The sequence below is a fragment of the Rhea americana genome, unplaced genomic scaffold (genome assembly GCF_003343005.1).
Source record: "Rhea americana isolate MKP2758 unplaced genomic scaffold, rheAme1 scaffold_15, whole genome shotgun sequence".
NCBI lineage: Eukaryota > Metazoa > Chordata > Aves > Rheiformes > Rheidae > Rhea > Rhea americana.
The window spans coordinates 4,059,584-4,075,201 of NW_028185594.1; the positions used below are offsets into that span (position 1 = coordinate 4,059,584).

The following is a 15,618-nucleotide window of genomic DNA, read 5'->3' on the forward strand; positions in this document are numbered from 1 at the left end:
TAAGACAAACAAACAAACAAACTTGCCATAACTTTTCTTTGCAAGAATTATACAGCTGAGAAACAGAAAATAAGACTGAGTGAAACCTTCACCTCTGGAGCTAGTATAAAACCTGTATATTCTTGATACCCAATTACTTACTTGTCAAACTAGCTTCTATATTGAATTCAGACTAATATAGACTAGTGATCCAAAGACAGAGATAAAGTTGTGCGAGATACCTCAGCACAGACTAAGGGAACCAAACTAAACTTTTAGTTTGCTCTTGTACCAAAGTGAAGCTTGGTAGGCTCATAGGAAGTTAATAAAACACATTTTCATGGATTTTTTTTTTCCAATTTAGTACAAATACTAGAGCACTGTGAGCATTTTGCACATGAAATACATCGCTGTATAGAGTGGAGGAAAGTGAGACTGTTGCTTATCCAAGTATTAGATGCCTAATTGATTGTTTTTACCCTGTTATAGAAAATCTCAGAATGATAAATCACAGATTAAGGTGAAGTTAGATGATTATATTGCGATATACTGTTTTGCTCTATTAAAAAAAGAAATGGCTTCATGCACCATATTAAGGAAATTGTTTCATTTTGATAAGACTTAATACTTTGGAGAATGAGCAAAAATGCTAAATGAAGCAAGAAAACAGTTCCTTCTAGCATTTAGATAAGCTCATGCAATTGTCAACTGCAGCACAAGCATTAAGCACTGCGGTTGCTGAATCATGAATCTGACTGGAAAATTTTATTAGAATTTTAGACTCAGCAAATGGGCTACCTTTGCATGCTGCAGTAACTTGATCCAAACTTCCTAGGGAATGCTTTCTGAATCTATTGATTTAGAAACAGTAATAGAGCTCCTGAGGTCACATTAATCCACAAAAGGCTTCATTATAGGTTCAGAAAACATGCACACAATTTCTGTAGATAAAATAGAGATTGTGTCCTAAGCATTTACAATATCTTCTCATCTTTTTTAGACTTAGATAAATAACAGATAGTTTTGTTTCCTGATGTGGATATAAAGAAGTGAGACTGCGTTTTCTAGAAAGGCCTAACATACTATAACAGTGAAAACACTGAAGAACAAACAGTATTTTCTCATTCACATGAATATCTTTAGTTTTCAGAAGACTACTTGTGTGAGAAGACGATCATAATTTGATTGTTATAAAGCATTGTTTATGAATTCTCATTGTTGGAAAAGTAAATACATAGCAATTGCTTTTTCTATAATACATGAATTTAATTGCGCACAATAGAGTCTATTAGAAATTTCATTCAGTATCTGAATAGCTCATTAAATAAGATGAAAACTTGAAATAATGTTGTGCTTGGTTAAACAAAGGTCTTTTACATCTTCAGTAATTCCTTGAGTTAGCATAATTACAGAAGCTATCAGTCTAATATGGTTGTTGGATTTAGATGACACATGACATTTACCAGAGTTAAGAATATTTTGATGATGAGCAATATGTTTTCAAACATGTGTGAGAGATGCAACTTCACTAAAAGGTTTTTACTGAAATTTTTGAGAACTTTTTTTTTAATCATTAGTTTAGGTGAGATTGTTGTTGACAGGCATTAAAGACTACATTCTTAAATGAGGTAAATCATTCAGTTTTCCTCAGCTTCATTGACCTATAGCAACAGAATTTCTGATACTTAAAATCTTCTACATTCACAAGATCTTTTTCTTAAAATATACTTTAGAAAGTCTTAGCATTGTGTGGTTTCTTTCTAAACGTATGTAGTCTGAACAATCTGTTAATGTTACTCCTGATGCTTTGTTTATGTTGATAGAAAATAAATATACTCTACTTGCTTCCTTGATTGAATCATTTGTGTGCAGCCAGTTTATTCTACCCTTAATCACAATAAGTAGTTCTGTAAATCTCTGACAGTCTAAACAATTTATTCCTCAGTGGTTGATGGGATTTTAAGGATTAGTAATTCTGTTATCCAATAGTAAGGATAGAATTAATTTCTGTATCAGGACAGAAATGAAGGGTTTAATAATCTGCTGTGTGGCTGCCTATAGTGTTTGATCATTAAGATGCACTGAAGACTTTACTTTTTTGTACATACTTAGCTGTTTACAATCAAAGTAATAAAAAACTTTAATGCAGTGGAACTCCACTTCCACTATATGGGGAAAATAGTATGAAGACAACAACCAGAACATTTAGAGAAAAATGACACACTGTGAAACTATAAAAAGTCCAAAAAATCAGAAATTTTAAAAAGCTCCTCCTGAAACTATTTTGATCCTAAGAATTCTTGTATGTGAGCATATGGTGGCTTGACAGTGCAATTAGCTCTGAATTTCTCATTTGAATCATTTATGTATTGTAGTCGGCTGTTAGGCCTTCCCCCTAGAAGAGCTTACTAGCCTCTTTGGTATACAGTCATGCTCCCTCTTTCTGATTTGGTGAATCTTTTTATTTTCTACAGAATTGAACAGTTTCAGCATGATTGCTAAAGGGTGCTCCAACACAAAATAGCCAGTAGCTTTGGAGATGGAGCATGTTTTTAGGAGGCAGTCAGTGATCTGGGAAATGATTCAGGAGTTATGAAACCTGGGTTAAGTGCCATAGTCATTAGCCAGAGAGCGCCATTTTCATATAATGGTCTTTACTTTAAAAAGAAAGCCACTGCAAGTCTGTTTTGTGAGGATCCCAGTCTTTTCACTCTGTGTTAGATGTGTTCTGAGCATTTAATTTAGCAGTCACTACTTTCTCTGAAAGTTTATCTGATGCAAGATGTTAGGTATTTTTCCCCTTGGTTTTAAGCAACATACATGAAATCACAGTAATTTTGTGCTTGTGGTTTGTTTGTTTGTTTGCTTTGTTTTTAACATTATTAGGGTGGAGAGCATTGTTACTATCATGGAAATATCAGAGGTATCAAGGATTCTAAAGCTGCTCTTTCAACTTGTAATGGGCTTCAGTAAGTGCACTTTCTCATTTTCAAAACAGACTGTTAGCTGATTACTACTCTTTGGTGTTATCTCTTAATGTGTGATGGACTGAAATTCTACATGCTCAAAGATTTTGATGTTCTGGAATACCAGTACCAGCTATACCAAAATGCTAACCCATTTTTTAGTATCAGCAGGATTAAGATTTTTGATACTGTCTCATGATGCCTTTGAATATGGTAAGTACCAATAAATACTTCACCAAGGTGACTGACAGAATATAGACAAGAATTGTACTTCAGCACTTTATATTCTTGACATTCATGTGTGATTATATCAGCCTATTGAAAAATTGACTTTTTTTCTTGTTAGATCTTGTAAGGAAAGAATGTAAGAAATAGTCCTTACTAGAATTAGTTACTGTTAAGTATAACTCAGCTGATGATTATATTGCATGCTAATTTCTGTCTCAGGACTGCCTTTCTCCAAGGTCAAATCTTTACTCTTTTTAGTGTTTTACCATTAGATTCCCATTAACGTTCAGTTAGTCCATTACAACACACCTGGTCTATCACAAAATTAATTTTGCATTTTAGCCACATTTATTAGTAGCAATTATGTATGAGACTTATTTTAGTGTTGATCACTTTTTCAGCCCTAAGCTTGGTTTCATCTTACCAAAAATCGTATACTGGAGTCAAATTCCTATGATAATCCTGAATCTCTGTCTTCTGTTTCTCCATGTTCTAGTGGCATGTTTGAAGATAGTACTTACTTGTACTTGATAGAACCAATGAATTTGACGCACAGTGCAGTAAGTTTATTTCAATCTGTATTTTACTTGGTTTGAGAAAGCGATTGGTCAAGGAATAGCAAATAAAAGTATTAGACTAAATCAATAGATGAGTCATCTGTCATGCATTCATATGAAAAACGTATTCTTTTAAAATACCTAGTTGGCATTTATTTAAGGGAAGAACTGGGCAAATATGAATTATTTAAGATTTTTCCCTGCTTTAATTATTGCTATTCTAGCCATTGTCGATCTTTTAGATGTTTGATTGTAAGATTGTGTTTCCATAGCAAATGATTATGGACTGGCAAAAAGTGTGTATAAATTTGGTTTGTTTCTTAAACTCAAGGATTTATAGATTCATAGAAGGGGCCTCTGGAAGTCATCTGATCCATCTCTGTCAAAAAAGCTGGATCCAATTTTGAAATTGAATGAGATTGCTCTTTGATCTACCATGTTTCCACAAGGAGCTTAATGAAGTAAATAATTATATCTGGGTATCATACAGCTTGTAGATTTAAAGTCTATGGTCACCACATAGCTTAAATTACTCTGATCCAAGCACATGAATATGCTGCATCAACATTTGGGACTGATTTTTATGCAAATGTCTTGTTAACTGTAATTATTTTGTTACTTCATCTTAATTTTATGGCTATTCCTAAAATTTTGGCTGTTAATAGAAGTAACTACATTTCACAGATAGTATGTGAAACTAGGTGTGTTTCAGCCTCTTGAATGATTCAAGGATTTGAATGATTTTCAAGGAAATGATTTTGCAGCATTGAGACAGGGAATTGTTAATGTTTGTATCTTCTTTGGTCTGTCGAATGTATTACAGATGCTGTATCATAGCCCTCAAGCCTGTCTCTCCATACTTAAAATGTATGATAAATAACATAATGCTGTAGAACTGTTCTGTTTCAGTCACTGTAAAGCTGAACTTAGAGTCCAGAGAAAGATCTGCAAAATCTTTAACTCTTGACACTTTTAAAGTAGACTAGATTAACATTCGGAGGAATCAGTATTGTCTGGATGGTCAATTCTTGGTCTGTAAATGATACTATGGAAATGACACTTTTGAAAGTATTACACCTTAAAAAGACTGATGTTTCTCAGCATCCTCAGGAACAATATTATGTGCTATGTGGTAAGCTATGTATTGCATTTTGATGTAGCACATCAAAATGTTATTTTATACAATGGTATTCATATAGCAGACAGAGGAGAATTTCACAAAATTGTGTTTTCTTGCATGAGTAGGTAGAAAATTAGGAGGTTCTCTTCAAGGAAAATAGAATCTCTCTCAATGTATTATTTCAGTAAAACTTGAAAGTAGAGCCAAAAAACCCCCCAGGTTCTATAAACTGTCCTTTTAGTACTACGGCAGTTATAAAAAGGAGATTCCATCTATGAACTCTGAGGGTTCAAGTGGAAATTTGAACCATAAGAAAACAGATGAGATGAATGTTTTTTTCAAAGTTGATGAAGGTCGAAATAATATAACTACAGAGAGTTCTCAAAGGCTCATCTTTGATTATACTATATGAGATAAATACCTTGGTCGCAGCTAATATCAATTTCAGCATGTGGTTTAGTCAGCTGGATTAACCTTAAATATGGTAGATGTTATATAAAATAAATAATACTCACAGAGACCCAGGACATGTGTGCAGTATTTTCCTTCAGTGCATTAAATATTTCTCACAGGAGGTAGAGAACAATAGCATCCTACCCTTTGAAAAGAATTACTTTTTTTGGTCTAGCTCTGCAGAAGAGGTTTTAAAGAAGGAAAGATAGGTGTATTCTAAAGCAGATACAAAAATGTGATAATTTGGGGCATATGAGGCTTCTGAAGAAAACGTGTATTAAATGTTCCCCTTTTTATTGGTGTATTCAGCATTTAAACCAGACTAAAACAGAAGATATCTTATTGTTTATTTCTTTCATTTTGCTGCAATTAAAAAGCTACATTTCTGTGATATATATTAACTGTATACTTGCTTTTCAGCTGGCAGAGCAAGATTTTGTCTACATATATATACTTTGATTTACTGGAAAAAATGTTTTGTATTCTAAGGTTTTTAAAGGAATATTTTCAAGTAATCTCAAAGACATCTATTATATTTCAGTTTTGTAGGTCAAAGAATGGGCTGAAACAGAGGCTTTGTGATTTGCTCAGGATTGCAGACAGATTGCTTTAAATTGTTACTATGTCAGATTGGTACTATAATTGATTGCATTTTGTGGAAAAATAATAAATATGATAAATACTAAAGAAGTGCCTCACTTTACCTTGACATTATTAATAAGAATAAAATGTTGCATGTTTTTCTTGCCAGGAAAGTAAAAGTAGGCCGCACATCATCCAGAGAACTTACGGATCACAAGCCTCTAAGCAGCTGCAAGATCTTGGTATGTTTTTGCTATGTTCGGAATTTTTCTTTACTAGAAATAACTGTATGTATTACTTGAACAATTTGAATATTAGATTAACGTAGCCTTTATTCAATTGCTGATTATTTAGAAAAACTTTAAAAATAAGTAGTAAACTGATTTTTTTTCTCAATTATTGCAATGGAATTCAGAGCTGTTGAAAAGCGCCTGAAAAGTTTCCATTTATCAGTGCTTGTATTTAGTTTTCTTCTACATATCTTTTAATTTAATCAGTGATATTAATGCTGTTGAGGGCAAGAGATGAAAGAGAACATCTATTCTAAGCTCAGAATGTAATATCTTTACCTTGCCATGCATACTTTAATTGTAACTTTAGATTTCTAAAGTACTTGAATTTTGATAAATTACTTCAGTTGAGGTGCTTTGTTTTGTGGATTTTAAAGAATGAACTGTTAAATAACAAAGGTTATTCTAATTCTGGTGATCTCGATCTACTTTTGATTTTGATAGCGTACATCAGTAGTTTAAATTAATGTCATGAAATTCTTAATTTCTATTTTCTACAGAAACTGAATCTAGTTCTGAATGGCCCTTCCTAGCTGAATTACAGTGGCTGAGAAGAAAAAGAAGAAAGAGAGCAGTGAGTAGAAATGTAACAACTTATATTTTAAAAAAAATCATTTTCTCATTCATTAATTTTGTGTAAACATGGGCAAACGAATATCTTTTGGTACCTTAAAATGTCACACAGTATAATTTTCAAAACAATAAGGTTGTCCTTTAAAATTTGAATATTTTGAGAAAACATGGATAGCAATACTATATACCAAATAACAGAAGTTTAATAGTGAAAATGAGTTTATAAAATGGTGAATTTTATGTTTTGGATCTGCTTGTGGACAGAGAATAATTCTGGATGAAGTCTTGCTACCATCTGACTTTATTTTCATTTGGCTCATTACAGAGCATGATCAGAGAAAAACTCCAAATGAGGTCATCCAGAATTGGGTTACTCAGAGAACAGAAGTGGACAGGCCATGTGATCTGCACATGCAAGCTAGTGGAATGCAACAGTTTAAGATGATTTATTTATATTTCTCCACTGAGTTGTACAGTACACAATATATTTTTGAGGCCCATCTGTTTTTACTAAATTCTTCCATAAATCTGTGATGAATAGTATAGGAAACCAAGAGCTTTTAGTGTTTGAGATTTTTCTCCTTTGTGAAAATAAGAGAAACAGTGACTTCTGTGCCAGACCAGAATAATGGACTCTAAAATCGTTCCAAATGATGTGACTCAGATTCTTTGCCAGTGTCAATTGTCATAACTCACAAAGTTTGTGGAGCTACGATGATTTACCCTAGTTGAAGAGCTGACCTACTTCTGACAGGTTTACACTGTATGAAATATTTATGCATAATCCTATAAAATCAAATGCAGGTATATTTGAAAATTACTACAGCTTCATGATTTCTCAAAATATGTCTTCTATCCATCAGACATCCCGTGGCATCTTTGAAGAGATGAAATATCTGGAACTTATGATAGTCAATGACCATAAAATGGTAAGTATATCAGTTCAACGGTAATCTTCCTTTTGAGCAGAATTTGTATGTTGATGTATAGCACCATATCTCATCAGCTTTTTTTGACTCAAGTATTTTATGTATCAGCCGTTACTACCATTTTACTGTAAGACACAGTACAGGCCATAATATCTAGCATTTTCTATAGCACTTTTCTGTTTTTCTGTTTGAAATCTTCTTAACTCGTAAAGCCAACTGAGAGGAAACTGTTCTAAGGGTAACTCCCACATGGTAGTTGTGTAGAGGGAGCACACAGTAACTGAAGTTAAAAACGTTTTGTCGTATCTGAGTCTGTGGTTGGTGTTCCTTATGAAGAGATAATATTTGTCTGTGTGTTTCACTGGCCTCTCATGTTAGGTGCTTAAAGGATGACCACTCTGTTCAGTACACTTGTTACGGGCACTAATTGTTGTTTCACCTCAGGCTTTAGACCACAAGCATTCAGCATTATTTGCTTCAGTTGACTGATTTGCTTCAGTGACTCAGAAGCAGGTAATGATGCTTTTCAAGGAGTAAAATGGATATACTGAAGGCCACGTTCACAGCTGCAAGTTAAGGGCTACCAATCCAGAGATTAAGAGTACTTTTAGGGTTATCTGCTTACCAGTAGAGGGCAGATTTCTCCTGTTACAGAGTTCTACTTACAAGCGATTATCTAAAACCTCTTTGGACGTTGTGTTGTTAAGTGGTTAATATTGCATGTTTTCACAAAACTTTAATTTCTTTTAACACTAAAGGCACAACTAAATTTATTTAATAAGGTTTTTGCACTTCTTACAGGCTTTGTTTTTTTGATTTCTGTTTTAGAAACAATGCTTAAAGGCATATCAGTACATATCAGTATTGATTTTAGTATGTAAATATGTTACTGAAAACCAAGAACATTTTTTCAAGCATATTGTTTTAGCTTTCCACTTCTAGAAAGGCTTGGGATTGTCTTGAAACAAAAAACAAAGCAAATCTTTCCCCCTCCATAATGACCCCCTTCCATTATTTTATACTAGTGTTGTAGTTCCCTTGAGAACAAAGAGAATCTTGTGATATCGCTACTATTTTCAGTGTATATTTTAAAGCTCCTACTGTCACTGCTGAAAGCACTTCGTTTTGAGAATAGTTATAGGAGTGGGGTCCCTGCAGAACGATGTGGTAGGATTTTTGAATATTGAAACCATCTGTGCATATGCAGGTAAGAGAGGATCATGGAATTTAACAGTGAATAACTACGTACATAAAAAACTTATCTTTCTGCATTTGAATGAATGAGCCTCAGCCAGTAGTAAAGAGTTTGAATTGTGTGTTGTCTGTATGTTTTTTTTTTTCACTTAGCAATATATTGGGGATTTCATATCCCTTGAGATCACTCTTTTGACTTTCAATTTGAGAAACATAAATTATTTCAGTTTATAAGAATAGGTGTCTTTCAGATTTGTTTTTACCTTGGAAACCAGGGAGTTTGTTTTGTAATTCTTATTTAGTATGGTTAATCATGTATCTAGCTCCTTTTGGGTAAGAGGAGCTCCTCCGTTGCTTAGAGAAGAATCTGGGCCCTCTTGTTTCAAGGCCTCACATGGGGTGCATGTTTCAGAGTAAGAGTAGCTGACACTTTCGTGGAACTTGATAATGTCATTTATTACGTGATGAGATGTATTGCTTTTGAGCAGCAGTTGAAAAATATCTTTCAACTGAAAGCAGTTGAAGATATTTTTATGAACACTTTACCTTTCTTTGCAATTTCTGCGCAATTTTTTGTTCCTTTTCTATGAAATTCCGAAGACTCTATTTTTCTTATTGCAAATTGTACTTTGTAATAGTTTTGGGTTAAAATTTTACTTTTTTAAAGTTGTGGGTTCGCACTCAGATACCATAGGAGCATCTTTGGCAAATTTGAATTTGAACAGAGAGGACTTTGCAGAGCAGGATGTGGAAAGACACAACTGTTACATTGACATGCACAGGAACATAAAAGATATCTAACGTAACTCTTTCAATATTCACTTGCACATTTACTTTTAGCATACGTTTCCTCTTTTTTTGCCTATTGGCTTAACTGATGCTACTGATTATAAAAATCTTGTGCTATACTAAAGGAAGGGTAGCTTTGCTAAGAGCTGTACAAAGAACAAATGATAAAGGGGTCATCTTTATACCTTATAGTCATGATATATGGCTAGCAGAGTTTGGGATTTAAGTCATAAGGTTAAGCATAGCTTTAGTGGGTACAACAACATCTCAGTTTTGAGCTCTTGTTTATGAGCTCTGGATGAATTGGTTTACTTTTAATTTTCTTTTGAACATTTGAACCATGGTTCTAAATAGGATACTTCTTAGAGCTAAGTGTTCCTTTTGGTGGTATAAAAGACTCTTTAGCAGCCATGGCTTCCTTTATCTTGCAGGGTTTCTTGACCGTGAAATATATGCTGTGATCTGGGAAGAGGATTGTTTTGAGTTTTTACATAGCATGCCTTAAAATACTAGTTTTCCTTCCTTGTTGTAAAAATAAGGAATTGGTAGTAAATATTCAAGTTTCACTGTTTTCTTTTTTTTCTGCCTCTAGTTCAAAAAACATCGTTCTTCAAATGCATACACGAACAATTTTGCCAAGTCTGTGGTAAATCTTGTGGACGCTGTAAGTATTACTATGACTTCTGAAACTGTATCAGTTACTTTATTATTTTAGCAGCATATTTAGGAAGTTTAATATTAGCAGATACCAGGATAAAAAAAAAAAAAAGTATAATGAGCAGCTGTAAGAGTTAGATTTTAAAACTCATTTCCAGTTTCTCTGCCAAAAATTTACTAGAGATAAATGTGTAAGACACCTCCAAATTATTGTTTATGTTTTTCTCAAAGCTTTGCAACTACTATAGTTCCCTTTTGGCAGAGGGGATTTGGAACTTTGAAGGAGCTTTTGGCATCTGTCACTGCTTGAGGATGAGATAATAGAGTTTAGATTCATGAAACACTCCTAGGTTCATGAAATGCTCAGAATTGCCATGAGTGGTGAAACTGTGACTGTAGTTCAGAATGGATGCAACCATTTACTGGGAGAAAAACAGAAGGAATGAATAAAAGTTGTCCTTTATAAATCTTTATTTATAGTTTAAAAACAAAAAATCCTGAACTTAAAGAGCTGTTGTTTTATCTCAGAAGCAAATACAGTCCATTATAAATGGGTGGCACTGGCAGATACCATACTTATGACTAAAATCAGAGTAATTTTACATAAAGCATATAAACTAAAGGTAAGATTTGTGGTAAAAATTGACTTTGTCGTATTTTGGGGGCAGCAACCACGCATTTGGAGCTGCATTTGTAGTGAAAGAAAGACAGATTCTCTAACAGTCATGAATACAACGCCTGTCAAAACTGTGATTTGGAATCCACTTTCCCTGCAACATTGTTGATACCAATAGATCTGTGTGATACGATCCAATGCAAAATAATGTCCATGCTTTGCTTAGTATGAAGGAAGCAGTACAGTATTTGTACTTAATATCTTGCATATAAAATACAATGCACATTGGAAATTTAGGTAAATATATTTATTGTACATGAAATACTGGAAATATTTTGAAATATTTTCCAGTAACAATCTGAAAATGGCTGTCATTTGAGTAAGAGATACTAGAGCAGATAAAGATATAAATAATAGGAATAATTAATATTTGCACACTTTATATTATGTATTTCCAATTAAATGGTGGCATCTTCATTTTTTGCTGTTCATATCATTGTTTCTTGGTATTTCCTCTGCATTTCATTGACAATTGTTTAATCTATCTTTCCTTTCTTTAACTATGCTTTGACTATACTGTTTTTCTATCTTGTCTTGCTCTGTGTGTGTGTGTGTATGCATGCATGCGTGTGTGAACAGTTCCACTTCTCTCTTTAAATACAACATTAAAAATAGCAGGAATTTCTGCCTTGTTATTCCCTTGTGTTCATAGGGAGTGGAGTGTATTTCTTACTGAAATATTATTGGAAAAATGATAGGTCTTCAGGGACTGCCAGTTTCTCTAATCCCTATTTCATCCTTCCCTTTCTGTTCACTTCAATTTTATTCTCAACAAACACAAGTAAAGGCTTTGTTGATCCAGCCATGTACAATTTCTGGGTTTTAATTTTACTGATTTTCTCATGGAGTTAACCATTTTCTTGTGTATGTCCTCAGCCTACCTCCAGAGTAAGAGATACTAATATTCTTTCTTCTTAAAAGTTCTCAGACAAAATTGAGCTTGCTTGGTTTCCTTCTCTTGTTCCTACGTTGATTGTTTTCTTTCTAAGCTGAATATTATACCATCAACATTTTGTAAGGATAGTGCTGCCTTTGATACAAAAAAAGCATGCCAGCGAGTGCTAATTTATTCAGTAAATATAGCTATTGTAACAGCAAGATTGTATTTGCAATTCATGTTGTATATCATAAATATAATTTGGAAAAGAGATAAAATTGTATAGTTAATATGGTGAGTTGTGGAGATGATCTAGTAAATTGATGTTTGTATATTTTATGGATTAAGCAGCCAGTGGATTAATCATCCAATATTTTTAGATCATAACTAAATATATTTGATCCGTAAGTGTTCTTTGTGCCCTGTATAATGCAGAACATCTATTATAGATAAAGAATGTCTTTAGTAGAACTTCAGAATTTCTGAATGCCTTAATTAATAAAATTCAGCATTTTATGGCCTGAACCTACAGAGAGCTGCTCTTTTATCTCAGAAGCAAATATCATGAACAAAATTAAAATGGATATTTTACAGCTGTTTTGTAATTTTGGGGGCCTAATTGTCATTTACTCATCTACTGTTCCAGTGACATTAAAATTTATATAAATGTTATTACTCTTAATTTCCTTCTCATATTACTTTAGCAGCATGAAGCAATCATACTGTAAATGAAAATCAAGCTGTACATGACTTAAGTTTTGGGTATATTGGGGAAAACTGAGAAAGTATTTAAACTTGACTTAGAATTGCCTTTGACTTTTCCTTGTCTCTTGAGATCAGTGTTTACTTTCTACTTTGCTGATTTTTGTTTGAGTTTTGTGCAAAATTCAGTGGTGAAATTATTTGACATGAGACTCAAAGGGATAGCTCAAAAAAAGAGTAGCAAATTATTTTGCCCTCTAAAACATAAAATTCAGGATGTCAGAATAGTAACTTTCGGGAAATCCAAAGCATACTAGCTAACTGTTTTCCCATGTTTCCCTCCTGCTTTATCCCTCTTGTCCTTCCGCTTTACTCTTACTGGCTAACTGTGTATGTTTGACCCAGTGTTCTACTCCTGTGCCTGTCCTGTCTCTGCCCTCAGATATACAAGGAACAGCTGAACACCAGAGTGGTTCTCGTTGCTGTGGAAACCTGGACAGACAGAGATCGTATTAATATTCACCCTGACCCTCTGCAGATGCTTCACGATTTCTCCAAATATCGACAACACTATATCAAACAGCATGCTGATGCTGTCCACCTGCTCTCGTATGTATTAACAATGATTTAGATCATTGTAGTTATAGATACTTCTATGTCTACTGCTTTTGTCTACCTGTCTCTTCTTGTTTACTTTTTTTACTTGGCAATCACTACATCAATCAACATCTGCCTTCTTTAGCAACTTTAGTGTATTTTTAAAATGTGTTAATCTGTTTCAAATGTGTGCAGTATATCCCATAGTCACACTGATGTATGTATAATGAAATTTTAATATCTTTTCAACTGGGAGACAATGTTCACATTTAAAATGTCTTCTGACAAGCTCCTAAGGTTGGTTACTTTTGTTAACAAACTCTCTAATGTACTGCTTTCCCAGTAAAAAGCAGGAGAGGGCAGAGCTGACACTATTATATATCCCCACAAGAACATTCCAGTTTTGCAGCTAGTGTGACATTTGGTAATGGAAGCTCTCCTTCCTTAGAGCAGTAATTAATTTTTTTCTGAGCTGCTATATATTTTGAGGGAAATTCTGCTTGCATCACTGGGCATCACATCAAGCCTGAGCATGAGTATTTTTTACTGCACAGCATTGTAAGGATGCAAGAGGAAAACTGCATTCCTCTGTGCAGCATAAAGATCTTAAGCCTTCTCCTAGCAGCTTGCCTTAGTATGGAGGATAGAATGAAAAATCTTTTCCATTGGTTCTCCAACCATATTAGTCTTCTGCAAAGGAGACTTTGTAAAGCTGGGGATAAAAATCTTCTCCAGCCTCTGCCATAACAACATAACAATACAATGCTAATTGCATTTTTTGTAAGATACACAAGGTGCTGRTGAGGTGTAGTTTATTTCCTTTTATACATGTTGCTGAACTGATGTTCTGGATCTCTAAGTGTTACATGGTTATGAAGTAAGTTTCTTTTGTAAACATAGAGTATATTTCTCTTTTTTTAAAAAAACAAAAGAGAAGTGATTGAAGAGTGCTACAGGAATCTTGCCCAAATTTATTCACTTTTGTGTAACTGAATTCTCAAATTGTTAAGTGTTACTATAGAACAATCTCTGAAAGAAAGAATATATTAAATAAAAATCAGGGGGACTGCAGGATGAGATTCCACGTAAGGTGAAATCATAGCTATTACCAGCTGTCTGGAATGAAAGATGAAGGTGTCCAGAATAAAAACAAATCTGGAAAGGATAAACAGTCCAGTGCTGAGCCTAAACTTATTAGAGGTAACTTGATACATCTAATAAGATCGCAGCTTATGGCTACAGGCAGGTAGATGGTCCGTTTTACTGCTTTTGCTGTTTATCATGCTCAAAAATTACAAGAAAATTAATCAAACCCAGGTCTCTTCCACAATGTTCTTGAACACTAGTATTCTTCACAATAAAAAGTAGAAATAAGATTTTTATGAGCAGCCAGTTTTATTAAAAGGTATTCCGGGCTGAATTAGGAGGAGTGTCACTAACAGGTTGAGGGAGGTGATCCTTCCTTTCTACTCAGCACTGGTGAGACACAACTGGAGTGCTGGGCTCCCCAGTTCAACAGGGATATGAACATGCTGGGCCAAGTCCAGCAAAGTGCCACAGAGATGGTTAAAGGACTGGAGCAGCTCTCATTTGAGGAGAGAATGAGAGAGCTCAGCCTAATTTAGCCTTGAGAAGACGAGATTCAAGGAGGATTTTATCAGTGTGCATAAATGTGATGGGAAGGAGAGTAGAGAGGGTGGAGTCAAACTCTTTTCCATAGTATCCAGAGACAGGACAAGAGTCAATGGGCAGAAACTCAAATAAAATAAATTTGTTTAAACATGAAAAAAAAAACAAAAAACTTTTTACTTTGAGGGTGGTCAAACACTGAAACAGGTTGCCCGGAGAGGCTGTGACGTTTCCATCCTTGGAGATTTTCAAAACCCGACGGGACATGTTCTAACTGACCCTGCTTTTAGCAGGGGAGGTGAACTAGGTGATCTCCAGAGGTCTCTTCCAACCTCAACCATTCTGTGATTCTGTTTATTTTGAAGCAATAAGTTTCAAAATAGTTTTAAGCATTTAGTATAAAAAGGCTTTCAAAAGGCAATTCAAAAGTTCTGATGACTGTCAGACTGCTTCTGAAAACTGAAAAATATACCCATCTGGATTATCCTTCCAGGAAAAAAAAAGGGGGGGGGGCATTGATTCTGCTACTACCAGAGGATTTCATTTTCAAAGGCTGCCACGGTCATTTGATATGTAAGCCCAAGGCTGCGTAGGTCTGTTGTTAGGATTGTGAAATTAAAGTATTTATCATTCAGAATTGTTTAAAGACATAAGATGATTTATATCTTGCAAATTGTATTAACTCACACAACAATTATTTGGAGCTTAGCTGTTTTTAAAATGTATTTAAAGGTAATTGTTGCATGATATATCAATTGTTCAAAAACAAAAGCACAACAATTAATGGAAAACGAAGAGGAGGCAGAGTTAAAAAAAAAAA

The 15,618-nt window shown here is 34.1% G+C and overlaps 1 protein-coding gene across 5 annotated transcripts in view; it reads left to right on the top strand.

Annotated features, from left to right (window-relative positions):
* ADAM23 (ADAM metallopeptidase domain 23) overlaps positions 1-15,618 on the top strand; it is a 73,507-nt gene that overhangs the window by 20,823 nt on the left and 37,066 nt on the right. For all 5 annotated transcript variants that reach the window (XM_085299366.1, XM_085299367.1, XM_085299369.1 and 2 more), the window contains exons 5-11: positions 2,866-2,948; positions 3,670-3,733; positions 6,055-6,127; positions 6,676-6,749; positions 7,612-7,677; positions 10,253-10,324; positions 13,015-13,181. In XM_085299366.1, the coding sequence (XP_085155492.1) occupies positions 2,866-2,948; positions 3,670-3,733; positions 6,055-6,127; positions 6,676-6,749; positions 7,612-7,677; positions 10,253-10,324; positions 13,015-13,181 (599 nt within the window). The remainder of the gene's footprint in view (positions 1-2,865; positions 2,949-3,669; positions 3,734-6,054; positions 6,128-6,675; positions 6,750-7,611; positions 7,678-10,252; positions 10,325-13,014; positions 13,182-15,618) is intronic.